Source organism: Momordica charantia, assembly GCF_013281855.1.
Source record: "Momordica charantia cultivar OHB3-1 chromosome 1 unlocalized genomic scaffold, Mcharantia_2.0 BLBB01000001.1, whole genome shotgun sequence".
Classification (NCBI taxonomy): domain Eukaryota; kingdom Viridiplantae; phylum Streptophyta; class Magnoliopsida; order Cucurbitales; family Cucurbitaceae; genus Momordica; species Momordica charantia.
This window is the reverse complement of record NW_028275157.1, coordinates 10,134,829-10,149,078: the sequence shown is the minus strand read 5'-3', so window position 1 is coordinate 10,149,078 and position 14,250 is coordinate 10,134,829. Positions and strand designations below refer to the sequence as shown.

The 14,250-nt window shown below is 35.8% G+C and overlaps 3 protein-coding genes across 3 annotated transcripts; 1 reads left to right on the top strand and 2 right to left on the bottom strand.

Annotated features, from left to right (window-relative positions):
- The first annotated feature begins 5,228 nt into the window (after positions 1-5,228).
- Positions 5,229-5,870, top strand: LOC148213252 (uncharacterized). Its single transcript, XM_088123841.1, has one exon. It carries the CDS (start codon positions 5,229-5,231, stop codon positions 5,868-5,870), a length of 642 nt encoding a protein of 213 aa, XP_087979967.1.
- A 1,320-nt stretch (positions 5,871-7,190) lies between these two features.
- Positions 7,191-10,243, bottom strand: LOC111019581 (TRAF-like superfamily protein). The gene is made up of 3 exons (XM_022295980.2): positions 10,043-10,243; positions 9,030-9,965; positions 7,191-8,107 (listed from the first exon to the last, which is right to left on the bottom strand). Exons 1-3 carry the CDS (start codon positions 10,049-10,051, stop codon positions 7,331-7,333), a joined length of 1,722 nt encoding a protein of 573 aa, XP_022151672.1. The 5' UTR covers positions 10,052-10,243; the 3' UTR covers positions 7,191-7,330.
- A 569-nt stretch (positions 10,244-10,812) lies between these two features.
- On the bottom strand, positions 10,813-14,018 carry LOC111019576 (Leucine-rich repeat receptor-like protein kinase family protein). Its single transcript, XM_022295971.2, has 2 exons — positions 11,678-14,018; positions 10,813-11,450 (listed from the first exon to the last, which is right to left on the bottom strand). The coding sequence occupies exons 1-2, from the start codon at positions 13,962-13,964 to the stop codon at positions 11,080-11,082; spliced, it is 2,658 nt and encodes an 885-aa protein (XP_022151663.1). The 5' UTR covers positions 13,965-14,018; the 3' UTR covers positions 10,813-11,079.
- Positions 14,019-14,250: the final 232 nt, after the last annotated feature.

Below are 14,250 nucleotides of genomic sequence, written 5' to 3'. Positions count from 1 at the left end.
ATCTTTAACTAAATTTGCCTAATGTATTAATAACACTTAATATCTAATCATTTCATTTATCGACCATTTTTAAATTGGAGGATTATATTTAAAAAAGAATAAATAATTGTTAATGGTAGTTTAGATAGTGTGAACTATAATTACTAAATTAAAAAAATAAATCCCAATGAATAATAGCAAAGTAATTCAATATGCTAATAATTGAAATATCTTTAAAAATTTGCTAAATGGTCATATTAAAACATTTCTTAATATTGATAAATTTTATCTATAATTTAAATTTTTTTTAGCAAAAATAATAATTTAACTAATATAGATTTATAATACATTAAATAACATGTGTGAATAATTAAAGAAAGTAAATAAAGAAGCAAAATAAGAAGCAAGTAGAGAAATAAGCAAAGCAACTTAGGCCGATTTACTTGCAAATAATCGAGTTTAGAAATCAACTAGTAGCCATCATTTTCTTGTTTACTTTTCTAATTTGGTAGACCTTCAAATTTATTTCATTTTAATCCTCAATTTTCAAATGTCTATGTTAGCCTCTATATATTTTTTAAATAACTATTAATATCATTAAAAAAGCATATAAATTTTTAGTCAAAACCGACATTATAATCAAAATAATTGAAAACACTAAATCGTACGAGTATTCAAATATAACTCAAAAAACTCGCTAAAGTGAGCATAACTTAGCGGTAATTGACATATATCTCCAACAAAAAAGTTGTGAGTTCGATCTCCCACCTACACGTGTTGTACTCAATCCAAACTGATTCTAGTTGGGTTAGTTAATTCTTTTGGTTAGGTTGGGTTAATTTTTTATAGAGTTGAAATTTTAGTTCGATTCGGGTTGAAATAATTTGGTGGTTCAACCCGAACTGAACTATTGTAATAATCGATGACAGATTTAAACTCTTACGTTAAAGGGGCACGAGTTCAAATAAATGTTGTGATAAATGATTAGTTTTAATGCTGAACTTACAATATGTGATTCTATTTTTGGACCGGATGCTCGTTTGAACTTAGACTTTAATACCATATCAATATTCATGAAGTTCCATCTCAAAACTACTTGGCAAAGATAGAAGTAGCTGTTGAAATAGAAATTTCGACCAATTACTAAATGCCACGTCACAATTTAAGATTATATTTAGGACAAATCACAAATTTACACGTGTACTAACTTAATTTTAAAAATTGAAGAAAAAAATTATGCCACGTATCTCTTTTATGACCGTCCGATGAAATCAACTAATTGGACCAAATTCATAAGGAGGTTGGGCCCAAGCCCATGGCCCATTAAGCCCATGGTCCATAAAAGACCTACCAAGACTCTATAAATAGAGGGGGGAAGAAGAAGCGATAAAGAGGGAAAAGGATTCGAGAAGAGATCAAGAAGAATTGGAGATTTAAGCAACAAGACTTGAATAATTCTAGACTGGAAGAGTACGAGACTTCAAGAACATTGAATCTTCTCCCCCCAGACAACAATACTTGAAGACTCCATCAAACTGCAAAGTCTTCATCAAATTAACCGAAGAACTTCAACAAGCTACAAAGACAAAGAACTTCACAAGGTACAAGTTGAAGAACTTCACAAGCTACAAGCCGAAGAACTCCAACAAGCTATAAGCCGAAGAACTTTACAAGCTGCAAAGCTGAAGACTTCACGAAATCTTCATCAAGCTACAAGCCAAAGAACTTCATCAACAAGTCAAAGTCTTCAACATGCTCAAAGCCGAAGACTTCAAAGATCCTTCGACAATCAAGAAGCTGAAGGCATCTACCATAGATTCAAGAACAAGGTCACGAGCCCTTGAATTAAAGTTTGCGTTTGAGAGAATTAATCAGAGGATTATACATTAGAGATTGTAACACTCACATACATAAATACAAACATAAGTTCATTAATTCAAGTTTTCTCTTTATTGAATTTCTTGCGAACAGTAGCCCATATATAATTATAAACGTCTGTAAAATTACTTTTCTTCTCAACATGAGATCCTTAACAAAATGAATTATAAAACATATAAATATATATTTTCTTATTAAATATTTTTAGAGTTTTTACATTATTTTTTGTTTAAATTAATAGGTGAATTAGCAGAAATTGAATATGGGATAAAAACTTAGCAATGTTTATCTAAGTTTAGGCTGAATTCGATGAAATAGAAAGTTTGATGAAAATGGATACAATTTACCTAGTTTAGAAATAAAATATGATTACTTATCTAAAATATAATTTAAAATGCATTCACTATTATAAACATCAAAATTAAGTAAATATTGAAAACTAAACTATAAAGAATCATTATTGGTTTGTTTAGTATAAATAAAAAATTATTGTAAAACAAATTCAAAAGCTTTTGACTCTATGTATACATAATTGATACATAAATTTATAATTTAATATTAATTTGTTCAAAATAAAATATGGTTGAATTAAAAGGCTCGATTCGAGCTATCAATTCACAAAGCTCGTTGAAGATGAAGAGAGATTGTTGTTGTTGGGATGTATGCCTCTGAGTTGTGATACGAGGTAAACTATTTATATCTAAATAAAATAAGCTTAAAACTTAGATATTCATTTTCTCAAGGAAATTAATGTTTAATGTTTAATCGCTCCTAAGGTACTAGATGTGTTCTTAAACTGGGTAGGTAACGAACATACGAGGATCAAGTTTAAGAGTAGTGGCTTAAACAATCTATGATATATGATAGAGTTTGAAACCTTATCCTAGAGGCACTGTTGATATGTGAGGAGATTGCATAACACTGGACTTTGATGTGTCTTGCGTTTTCTTATAAGATTGTTAAAGAAAATGCAGACATATCAGACATATCACTAGGATGCTCATATACTCATTTGATCTTAATCCTTAATGTATTATGAACTTTTGTCTATGCTGATGTGTTCTTTGATTTACATAGGTGAGGTTGACGTGAAACTTCACTCTATAAACCTTCTATTCTAGGAGCACATTCAAGTAGAGAATTGGGAACATTCCTACACAAGACAAAATTTATAGCCTTTCAATAGTGGAGAGTGCAAAGTTTGCACTTCTCCTTATTGAGTGCGTATATAAATGATTCCATGATTCCTTTAAAATGCTCATTCGAGTCTTGGACAACAAAGTACTCATCTTCTTGATATCCCAAAAAGAATTAACCTATGATGAGATCATGGAAGGCTATCTATTAGAGAACCAGTGAGACTTAAGGAGCAAGAGGTGTGATCAGAGGCAAAATGGTAGTTTCGTTTATCTGGTACCATGAATCATTTTGTGAAGGATCAAATAAACGTGATTATATCTTATATCCATAGACATAACTCGGCTACAATGTATGAGAGCACAACCCTAAGTCAATAGTAGAGTCACCTTGGGTTAAAAGATAAAATTGGTTAATTAAAAACTATTAATCATTGGAGCTCAAAGTTGTAGGTCTATTAGGTCAACTTGCATTTAAATCTGCATTGAATAATAAGTTGGAAGCAACGTTGATTATTTAATTTAAGATTAATTTTACTTTTTAATAATCAATATGATTTATTATTGCAAAATGAGCCAATTGAATTTTGGAAGTCTCATTGGACAATTGGGTCGTCTTTAGGCCCAATAAAGAAAGGAAAAGGTCCATTAAGTTTTGGAAGCCCCATATGACGTGGGTCTCATAGAAGAGTTTATAGTGATGGAAACCAATATGTTTAAATTGTGGAAATGTCGAGGTCCTGATTTGATGGATATGTCATTGTCGACGGATATTTGGGAAAAAATTACGGAAATTGTGAAAATTAATAATAATTGTTTTAATTAGTAGATAAAACTTGAATTGTAGCTTAATTAAGTTATAATTGATCACTTTTATCCATTATATGTAAAAATATGAGTAACTTACTTATGAAAATATCGATGTCGATAGAAATGACGGAACAAGATAACGAAGATTGATGAAAATAATTTGAATTAATAAATTGAAGTTCAATGTTACTTAATTATGTTTTATTAATAATTTATAACTCAATCTAGTCTTTAATTATATAATTGAATATTTCTAAAAAAATTATATAATTAAAAAAAATATTGATATATATATATATATACAAACATAACTATGATAATTAAATTTGAAAATAAAAATAAGTGTAAGGAAAGGAGAATGAGAAAAAAAAATCAAATATAATAATATTATTTATTTATTATAATAAAAGAAAAGAAAGGAAAAAAAAAAACCAAAACCCATTCCGCCATACTACATCGGTAAGGGGGGAGGGGCCTGCCTCCTATAAAACCCCTCCCACAATTGCTATTTTGGATGTCTCGGGCCCATGGGCTGGACCCGTTAATGGGCTCAGCACTAGTTAATTTTTTTTTTTTAATTCAATCCAGAATATCGTCTAAATATCCATATTTCAGCGATATTTTGATGATATTTTAAAATACCATCTCGATTTTCCTCCCTTTGTGTCGATTTCAAATCTCTGACCGACATTTAGAACCCTGATGGAAACCAACACATTAATTAAGAAAATTAAAATAAATAAAGTTGAGAACGGTTGGTTGAGTGTTTATTTAAAAAAAAAATTTTAAATAAGCTTAATGTGTCAAACTTCTCAAAACTCCCAAGTCCATCAAATTACTTTAATAAACAACAAAATTAATTTTTTTAAAAAAAACCCATAAACTAATTAATAAACCATATAAAATTCAACCAACAATTCACCAAAACTTAAGCACAAAAACATCCCAGCCTAATTATATCCAAAAATAAATAAATAAATAAATAAATAATAATAAAAAGCACCCAAATTAAGCCACTAAAAAAATCCAACATCTAAAAAATTAGTCCCCTTTAGTTCTAACCACATTGATAACTAGCCATAAATATTTTTAAAAACAACAACGTAATTAATTGATAGTAATAATTTCATCAACTTCTTTAAATCTTTCTTTTAAGGAAAAAAAATTATATGATTATGAATAAAAGGTAAAATTTGAATTTTCGTAAAAAGAAAAAAAAGGAAAAATGGGGAGAAACAGACACTTGCGTTCATCCTCTTACCGTTGCTATTGAACATAAAATCTTCCAAATCTTCGAGTTTCGATCAAAGATTTTCTCGATTCTTTTCCTTAATTGAACCTCTTCCGAGTTTCGATCGATAAATATGAATCCCCCGCCCCCGCCTTCACCACCATCGGAATCGCCTCTGTTTTCTGAATCAAATCATGCCTTTCGATACTTCCTCCACCGTCCGCTTCTGTCTCCACGGCGGCGCCGCCGCGGTTTCCTCCGGCGATCAGCCGCATCAGGTCCTGGAAGTCCGATTGAAGCGTCTGAGCCGTCTGATATCGCGATCTCCAGCGGCGGGGGTTCCGCACCAGGTCCTCCAGGAAACTCCGCCGTCTCCGGTGGCGGACGCCGCGTTCGTTCTCCCTCTGCGCGATCCGCTGTTTCTCGAGGCCTACGTCCGGCAGTTGCTGTGCTCGCTGAATCTCCCCGCCGGCGCCTGCGGAGCCATCGGCCGGAGGATCGCGTCGTTCGTCGTCGAATTGGCGGGCGGAAACAGTGCGGCGAGCCTCCACATTGTGGCGTTGGTGAATTACATTGAGGAGTTTTGGATGGATCCGATCCCGGCGCCGGTGCCACCGAGCAGAGGGGCGGCGGAATCGGCGATCTCGAGGCTGAAGAAGGAGAAGGTTGAAGAAGGAGTAGAATTGGGAGATTGCAGCGTTTGTTTGAATGAGATGAATGGCGGGAGGCAGGTGATTAGGATTCCGTGCGGTCATGTGTATCATGAATCCTGCATCCTCACATGGCTGAGGAAGAGCAATTCTTGCCCATTGTGTAGAACAAAGTTGGAACAATGAATCAGATCCTTAGAAGTTTGAATTGGTTACTGATTTTTTTGGGTTTAGGGTTAAGATTGGAAGAATTTTTTTGGAGTATGATGAATGATTATGTGTGTGTTTGTATATACTATGTAATACTTTACTACTAGTAGTAGTAATGATAAATGCAATTTGCAAATTTTGGGCCATATCTGTCTCTACTTCTCTTTTTAATTTAGATAGGTTCGATGGTTATTTCGTTTTTTGTTTTATGCTTTTATTGTTATAGAGTTTTTATAAGATTTGTTGATGTTGATTTCTGCGAAGTGTCGAAGGCTGACGAGAGCTTTACTCTAATGAGCTGCTATGAAGCGAGCTAGAGGAAGGAGACCTGTAAAAATTAGAAGAGAACTTCGAAACTCAAGTTTATCTGATGGATAGTTTTCCATCCCATTAACCGTAAACTATTCCCAGGGTGGTAAACTACTCTCCACTATCGACGTAATTGCATGACGTCAGAGCTCGTCCCCAACAAGCTCGGGTTGAGTTTCACTCGAGGGGGTGAAGTCCCGCAAACCGACTTGGAAGCTCGTTGTAAGTCTAGAGCACTAAGCTCGACCCACATGGCTCGAGACCTCGCCTACCAACAAGGAAACTAGTATAACTTTTAAACTAAGAAGAACAAACACATGACACGGACACCGTGACATGTTAATTTCCAAAAAAGTAGGACACGACACACTGTGGACACGTGATATATATATATATATTTTAAATATTTATATGTATACATATTTTAACATGTTATCACTATTTAATACTTTTAAATTAAACTTTTCCTTTTAAACATCAACATAAATACTATAACATTCATACCATAATCAACATCAACAATATCCAATATCTCATACAAATCCAATATCCAATATACTATAACATTCATATCTTAAAACGTGTCCTCAACGTATCGGCAGCATGTCAAAAATTAAAATTAATAAATAGAGTGTCGGTGCTTTCCTAGCTTTTAAAAAATAGAAAACTAAAATCAAATTTTTATGGGGCTTTAGTTATTTGGCCTCCTCGATGAACCATTTTTAGTTATTTGGCTAAGAATTCCATTATATTTCCAAGAGAGGTGAAATACTTGCCAATGAAATTGCACAAGAACAAACAAGCATAATTTTTCAAAATAGAAAACTAAAATCAAATCATTATCGAACCGGGCTTTACTTATTCGGCTCGATGCAACTTTTTTAAGTATTATACTTAAAATATCGAGCTCCCTTTTTATCCCATTCAAAGCTAGAACAATAACAGCATCTTAGGTCAAAATTTAAGGCAGATTAAGAGGAGCCATCATAAGAAACTACTTTACAAAATTTCATTGGGAAACATGAATCAAACCGACTGTATAATAAAAGAATAACAAAGGAAACATAAAAAAGGACAAAAATGAAGTATCTTGTGGTTGGACCTGTTCGCCAAATGAGACTCAAAATTTATCTTTCAGCTTCATCCTCAACATTTCTTGGATTAGAAGCTCCCTTTGTTTCTTCAGTTGCATTAAAACTGCCATTCCTTTCTTCACTTTCTTCCATTACATTGGAACTACTCTTCCTTTCTTCGGTTGCATCAGAAGCATTCTTCGATTCGTCCTTCGAATCAGAAAATGCATCATTTGCTTCTTCTTTTGCATTAGAAAAAACATCATTTGATTCTTCCTTTGCATCAGAAAAAGCATCCTTCGCTTCGTCTTTCACATTGGAAACAGCATCATTTGATTCTTCCTTTGTATCAGAAAATGTATCCTTAGTTTCTTCCTTCACTTCAGAGACGTCCCTTGTTACGACATTTGTTACTTCATCCTTCGTTTCTTCGTTTTCTTTGGAAGCGTCCTTTGTTTCTTCTTTTTCTTTTGGATCGTCCTTTGTCGCTTCTTTTTCATTAGAAGCATCATTCGTTTCTTCAGTTGCCTTAGGAACCTCCTTTGTTTCCTCAGTTGCCTTAGAAGCCTCTTTAGTTTCCTTCGTTTCTTCATCAGTTGCATTAGAGGCATCCTTTGTTTCTTCCACTGCATTAGAGGCATCCTTCGTTTCTTCGACTGCATTAGAGGCGACCTTCGTTTCTTCAGTTTCATTAGAGGCGTCCTTCTCTTCTTCAGTCTCCTCCTCCTTGCTGATGACTACTAATGGTCCTAAGTTAGACTCCATTTCTTTGATTTTCTTGGTTAACAATCTGAGGTTTTGAAGCCCTCTAAGGTGATCAAGTGATTCAGCCTGAAAAATTATTAGAATTGTAATTAGAATTTACAAGCACCAGAGATGACTCAATTAGCGAAATTCAATTGATCTGGAGTTTCTATCAATGGTTGAATCTTCTTCTCTACTAGTACCTTTGCCCCCAAAAACCAAAAAGGGAAGAGGAAGCTACTCATCCAATTTCAGGCCATTGATTTCATAATTTCAAGATGAGATAAGCATATATGATTCATCTTACATCTCAAGAAAATTGAAAACAAATGCAGAAAGATAGAGAGAAAAACACACCAAGATAATGAATCTCATTGATATAATAAATAATTTCGACCTCGAGGTTAAACTAATAATAATGCCCATATATCAAATTCCACTATTTTGAATAGTGACATTTAAAAATTAATTTCTTGAGTCTGTTCGAACAAAAAGATCAGTTAGCAGACGATATCAAAAACACGACTTAAGTATGTCGAAGAATTCAGTGCATGTTTATAGTGTGATGAACTTAATATATCCCATCCAGTTACCTCCAGTTTTATTTCAAGTTTCTGAAATCACCTCATTCTGAATTTAAACCAAGATCTGGGCTGCCAAATAAAATCAGCTATTAACACATTTTAAAGCATTTAGTTCCTAGATTATACATATGATTGTCCTATATGCATTTCGAGTAGCTAAAGAACATGAACTCTTGCATTCAATGTGGAGAAAACACGACGTTAATAGACAATGAACACATTTCATATCAGCTCACAGTTGGATATATGCATGTTCCTAGTTTGCACAGACAAACAACAGAAGGATTTCACAAACTAGGCAATAGCTTTTTCACAATGGCAGGCAGGTTTGATTTTGATGTCAGTTGAATATATAAATGATTCACAAAAAGAACATTCCCATTTGAAAATCAGAAATGAACTCAAACAAATCTGTAAAACCTCACCTCTTGAAGCTGTTGGCGTCTATATTTAAGAGTCTCTTCAGATGCTTCCTTATGTACAGAGTGAAGAATGCACAGCAAGTGAGAATCAAAACTCTCTGTACAATGCTCCGCTATCAAACAGTAAGGAACAGGGGATTGGCAACCCAAATTATGGAAGGGGCAGTTCACAAGCTTCATAGGACAAACTGTTATACAATGTCGGTCCATTTCGCGTCTCATGATAAGCGCGGAGCACTTCTGTTCACACGAAATTATCTTGAAGGGGCAGACTGAATCATGCTGTTCTGCGTGGCTTGCACAGAATCTAGAAGTGCAGCCTTCATTTGTGCAAGTTAAAGACCTAAACCCACAGTTATCAACATGCTCAGCTAGCTCCTCAACAGATTGAAATTTCTTATCACAGTGAAACTCGCTCTTAAAATCTACATTCTTAAGCAAAGACTGGGCAATGGTTTCTCTCCTATCAAGTGGCCAGAAGCCATTAATATCCATCTCCTGAACAAAATCATCTATCTTATCCTCTCTTTTCTCACTCAGAACCCATCCTGAAACTCTACTAAACAAATTCCTCTTCGTAGAAACAAAATCTTCAACAAAATCAGAGATAATATCGTAAGGATGATCAGATACCTCTGCATCCGGCGCATTCTCCAGAATTACAGATTCCGCAACACAAGTTTCGCTTCTCATTGTGATATAATCCACCATTTCTTTCCTCATATCGGCAGCCACCGAGCCAGGGGTTCGAAAGATATCGCCGCTCGTGTTATCGACGCACGCGGTGGCCAATCCAGGAAGGAAAAGCTGAGCCACTTTATGAACCATTTCTGCATCGCAGAGATCGCAATGGAACGAAGGCTCTTTGATCTCTTCGTCCTCAATCTTCTCCGGCACAATTTCTTTATCCGTCGTCGGAAGATCCACATCCGGAGCTTGCTGCAATACAGGGATAATTCTTAAAGATGAATTCGAGGAAGAAATGGGAAATTAAAGATGAATTTACAGAAAAATACCACATCCATATTCCTCAAGGCACGGGTAACAACAAAAACCTTCTTCTTCTTCTTCTTCTTCTTCTTCAGATGAAATCGTGCGCTTGAGAGGAAGGATTGAAATCGGAGAGTGATTTGATTGTGAATCCGATTGGGGGAGAGAGAGAGAGAGAGAGGGAAAGGGGCTTGAATTTCAGATTTTAATGGCGGATTAGAATGGGTCAATAGAACGTGGCGTTTTCAAAAGGTTTCCAAAGTCGTTACAGAAAACAAAAAAACAAAAAAATAAAAAGGACAGTTTCTTCTCAAATTTACTTATAATTAATATTTTTTTGTAATATCATTTTTTTATTTTCTATTTTTTGATAATGTTTTGTAATATTATTTTGAGAAAGCTTTTTAATTCTAAATTTTAAATTTTCTCGAATTAGACCTAATCTAAGTGTTACATCAATTTATTAAAGATAATACCCAAATGAATTGTCATTGAAATTTGTGGGCATGAGGTTTTTATTTAATAGAGCTAAATAAAAATATTAAAAATATATAAAAAGAGTTATCAAATGCGATATTAGATACTTGGTGGCCTAAAGTTAAATAAATGAAATTACCAATACCGACCTATTAAGCACAAAATTGAAAAGAAAAAAAATATATATATATATATATATTAGACTAAATAATAAATATATGTACTTTTTTTAGGGTACAAATCACATTAAAAAAAAATCACATAATTGGTAAAACTTTGAAAGTTGAAAAAGGAAAACAAAAATTCCAAGTCACAAGTATAGATCAAAAAATCTTCAAAGATATCATATGATTTCCTCATAAAACTTCAAAGCAATTACATTACACCAAAATGTAAGCATCCCCATCTGAGACCAAAAAAAAAAAAAAAAAAGGAACAAAATCTTGTATTTACCATTGATTGTTGAGCACACTCAGAAATACCATGCCCCAAACACAGCATTCTCCCAATCAAAAGTCCCACAGAAAGATATGTGAATTTGGATATACATACAACAAGTGACAAGTGATGGACTAAGAGATGTCCTTCAGCTCGGAACCGAACCATCCTCTGCAACCGAGCAGGCTGCGTCGTGGAGGTTCGTTGTCGAGCTGATTAGCTGAAGTGCCTTGGCAACTTCCAGCGTCGACGGTCGTTTTTCGGGCATCATAGAAGTGCACTGGAGGGCAATGTCCAGTGCTTCCAGCATCTGTTGTTGGGAAGGCTCCGGGACGCTTGGGTCCAAGACTTGAGGAGCTCCATTGGCTATGTTGACCTTCCTTCTCACCCACTGGACGACGTCGAGAGAGTCCGATGATTGCATTCGCTCGGCTCGTCGCCCAGTCACCAGTTCTAGCAACACTACACCAAAGCTGTACACATCTATTTGCTCTGTTGCTTTCTTGTTATATTTATACTCTGCATTCAAAAAGATAGAATTGAATAAGACTCACTTTCCCTTGAATTCTATACTCACGACAATGTCTTATGAATCTCAGTAGAAAATCAAGTTCTAATCCATATATTCAAGTCGGTTTGGGTACTCATGGATCAGTCTAACACAGATTTTTCAGATTATCGAGTTTTTTGAACACCCTAGTTCGCTAGTTGTCTCAATTCAATGCTGATCATTAAGTTTTGAGTACCTGGTGCAATATAGCAGGAGTGAGCAGATTCTGAATCCACGGTTGAGAGAAATGCAGAGTCTCCAACGATATGGTGAAGAGCAAAATCCGTGAGTTTTGGGACAAAGTCGGCATCCAATAGAATGTTCGAAGATTTGACATTTCGATGAAGTAAATGTGGGACGTAATCCTTGTGAATGTAAGCCAGTCCTTGAGCAACCTCAATGGCAATTCTCAGTCTCACGTTCCAATTCAGACAAGAATCATTTCTGCTCATCAAGTCAGCCAAGCTTCCCTTATGTAAGAATTCATAAATCAGAAAAATGGCATCATCAGAATGACAAAACCCCAGAATCTTGATGATATTCTTGTGCCTGATCTTGGCCAACGTCTTAACCTCGGCTTTCAATGATTTCCACGAACGACTCCCGAAGTTAACCAGTTTCTTTATGGCGATCAGTTCGCGGCTCGGTAAACTTAAAATGAACACTTGGCCAAAGGCTCCTCCACATCCTTGTGCAGTTTTGTCATTCATTCCCATGATCAACTCATGTTCACTGATTCTAAGAGGGTAGAAGTAGACCGAGTGCCAGTTATCGACTCGGGATTTCAGTTTGTAAGAACGGTAATACAGAATGACCCCGGCAGCTAGGCTCATAACTCCTAAAACACAAGCTACAGAGATTAGGGCACATGTCATTTTGGTAAGTCCAGATATATGGTGTGTGGGATGGCCTTGAGAACAAGGAGTTTTCAAGCCAGGGCCACAAAGATCAGGATTTCCTTGCAGAAACGAAGCTGGTAGCCCTGAGATCAAAGAGAATGGAACAGCACCCGATAGTTGATTGAATGAGACGTTGAAGAGCGCAAGCTTTAAGTTCTCGAGTCCTTGAGGGATTGAACCAGTGAGATTGTTATTAGAAAGATCAAGATAAGTCAACACAGGTAGATCAACAAGGGAAGCGGGTATTTCTCCAGTAAGACTATTGCCTGCTAAGGACAAAGAGACAAGTTTCTTGCAGTTCTTCGGCTCAGGAATTCGACCCAAAAGAGAATTGTGTGACAGATTAATTATACTCATCAATGGTGAATCACAGAAGTTTTGTGGCAATTCACCATAAAAGTGATTGAGCGACGCAGAGAAACGGTATAAGCTACGAATTGACCCAAGACCCTGAGGTATTTTACTGGAAAAGCTGTTGTTATCAAGCTGAACTTGCTCGAGGTGAGCAGCCATTGATATAGACTCAGGAACTTCACCAGAGAAGCCATTGTTTTCAGCTCTAATGAGCTTAATCTTTGGCAAAGACCACAAGGGTTTAGGAAAATCCCCAGAAAACCCATTGTTCTGAACTTGAAACCTCTCAAGATTCAAGCATTGGTTCAAGGAATTGGGCAAAGTCCCAGTGAAAAAATTGGTATGAAGACTAAGATTTATGAGGCTTTTTCCATTACAAATGCCATTAGGGAAAGACCCCATAAGCTTATTCTGTGAAACATCAAAAGACACCACATTCTTCAGAGAAGAACCCAACAAATCAGGGAGTTTCCCAGTGAGATTATTCAGTGAAAGATCCAAAACAGTCAAACTTGTCAAACCCAACAGAGAAGAAGGGATTTCCCCATAGAAACCAGAGCTCTGAAGCCATAGCTCCTCAAGTTTCTCAAGCTTCCCAATATCACTAGGAATATCACTCAACAGATAAGAATTCTCAGACAAATCAACAACAAGAAGCTCAGTCAGATTACGGAAGACAACAGAGGGAACCCTACCAGAAATCAAGTTGCTCCTCAGATTGAGAGTTTGGAGATTCCTCAAAGCCCCAATGCCCTCTGGAATCTTCCCTTCGATATGATTCTTCCCAAAATCAAGCACTCTCAACGAACCAAACAGAGAAATCTGATCCGGAATCGTCCCCCAGATGAGATTATTGCTTAGATTCAAACTCTCCAACGAGGTGCACTGCGAGAGATGAAGAGGAATCGGCTGATTGAACCGATTATCAGCGAGATTAAGATGGGCCAAACGCGGGAGTTCGCAAATGGAAGAGGAAATTTCACCGGAGAGACTCAATGCTTGAAGATCAATGGCGGAAACCGAGGGCGAAGAATCGTTCACACAAGAAATTCCAGTCCAGTTACAGAAATGAGCGGGAGAAGAAGAGACCCAGTTGGAGAGAGAGTTCGTGGAGTCTTTAATGGAAGCTTTGAAGGCCAAAAGGGTGGATTCCTCAGAGGAAGAAGAGCCAAGGAGGAAGAAAGCGAAGGTTAGAGAGAGAAACAATGGCGGTTTGAAGGGAGTAGCCATTGGAGGGATTGAGAGTGAGCTCTGGTTTCAGTTCAGTAGTTCCTTTATATATATATATATATATATATATATATATTGGAGAAGAAAGAAGAAGTGGGAATTTTGGCGAAAAGTCTTGGACCTTTTACTTTATGCCAAATTTTTCTCGAGAAAAGTTCTTGAGGAAATTTTCCGGGAAAAGAAATTGACTTGGATTAGTAATTTATTTAATTTAGAGAAAGAAAAAGTGGGAAAGATATAATAATTAATAAAATAATGGCTGATTTGAATCACGGGTGGAGTTTTG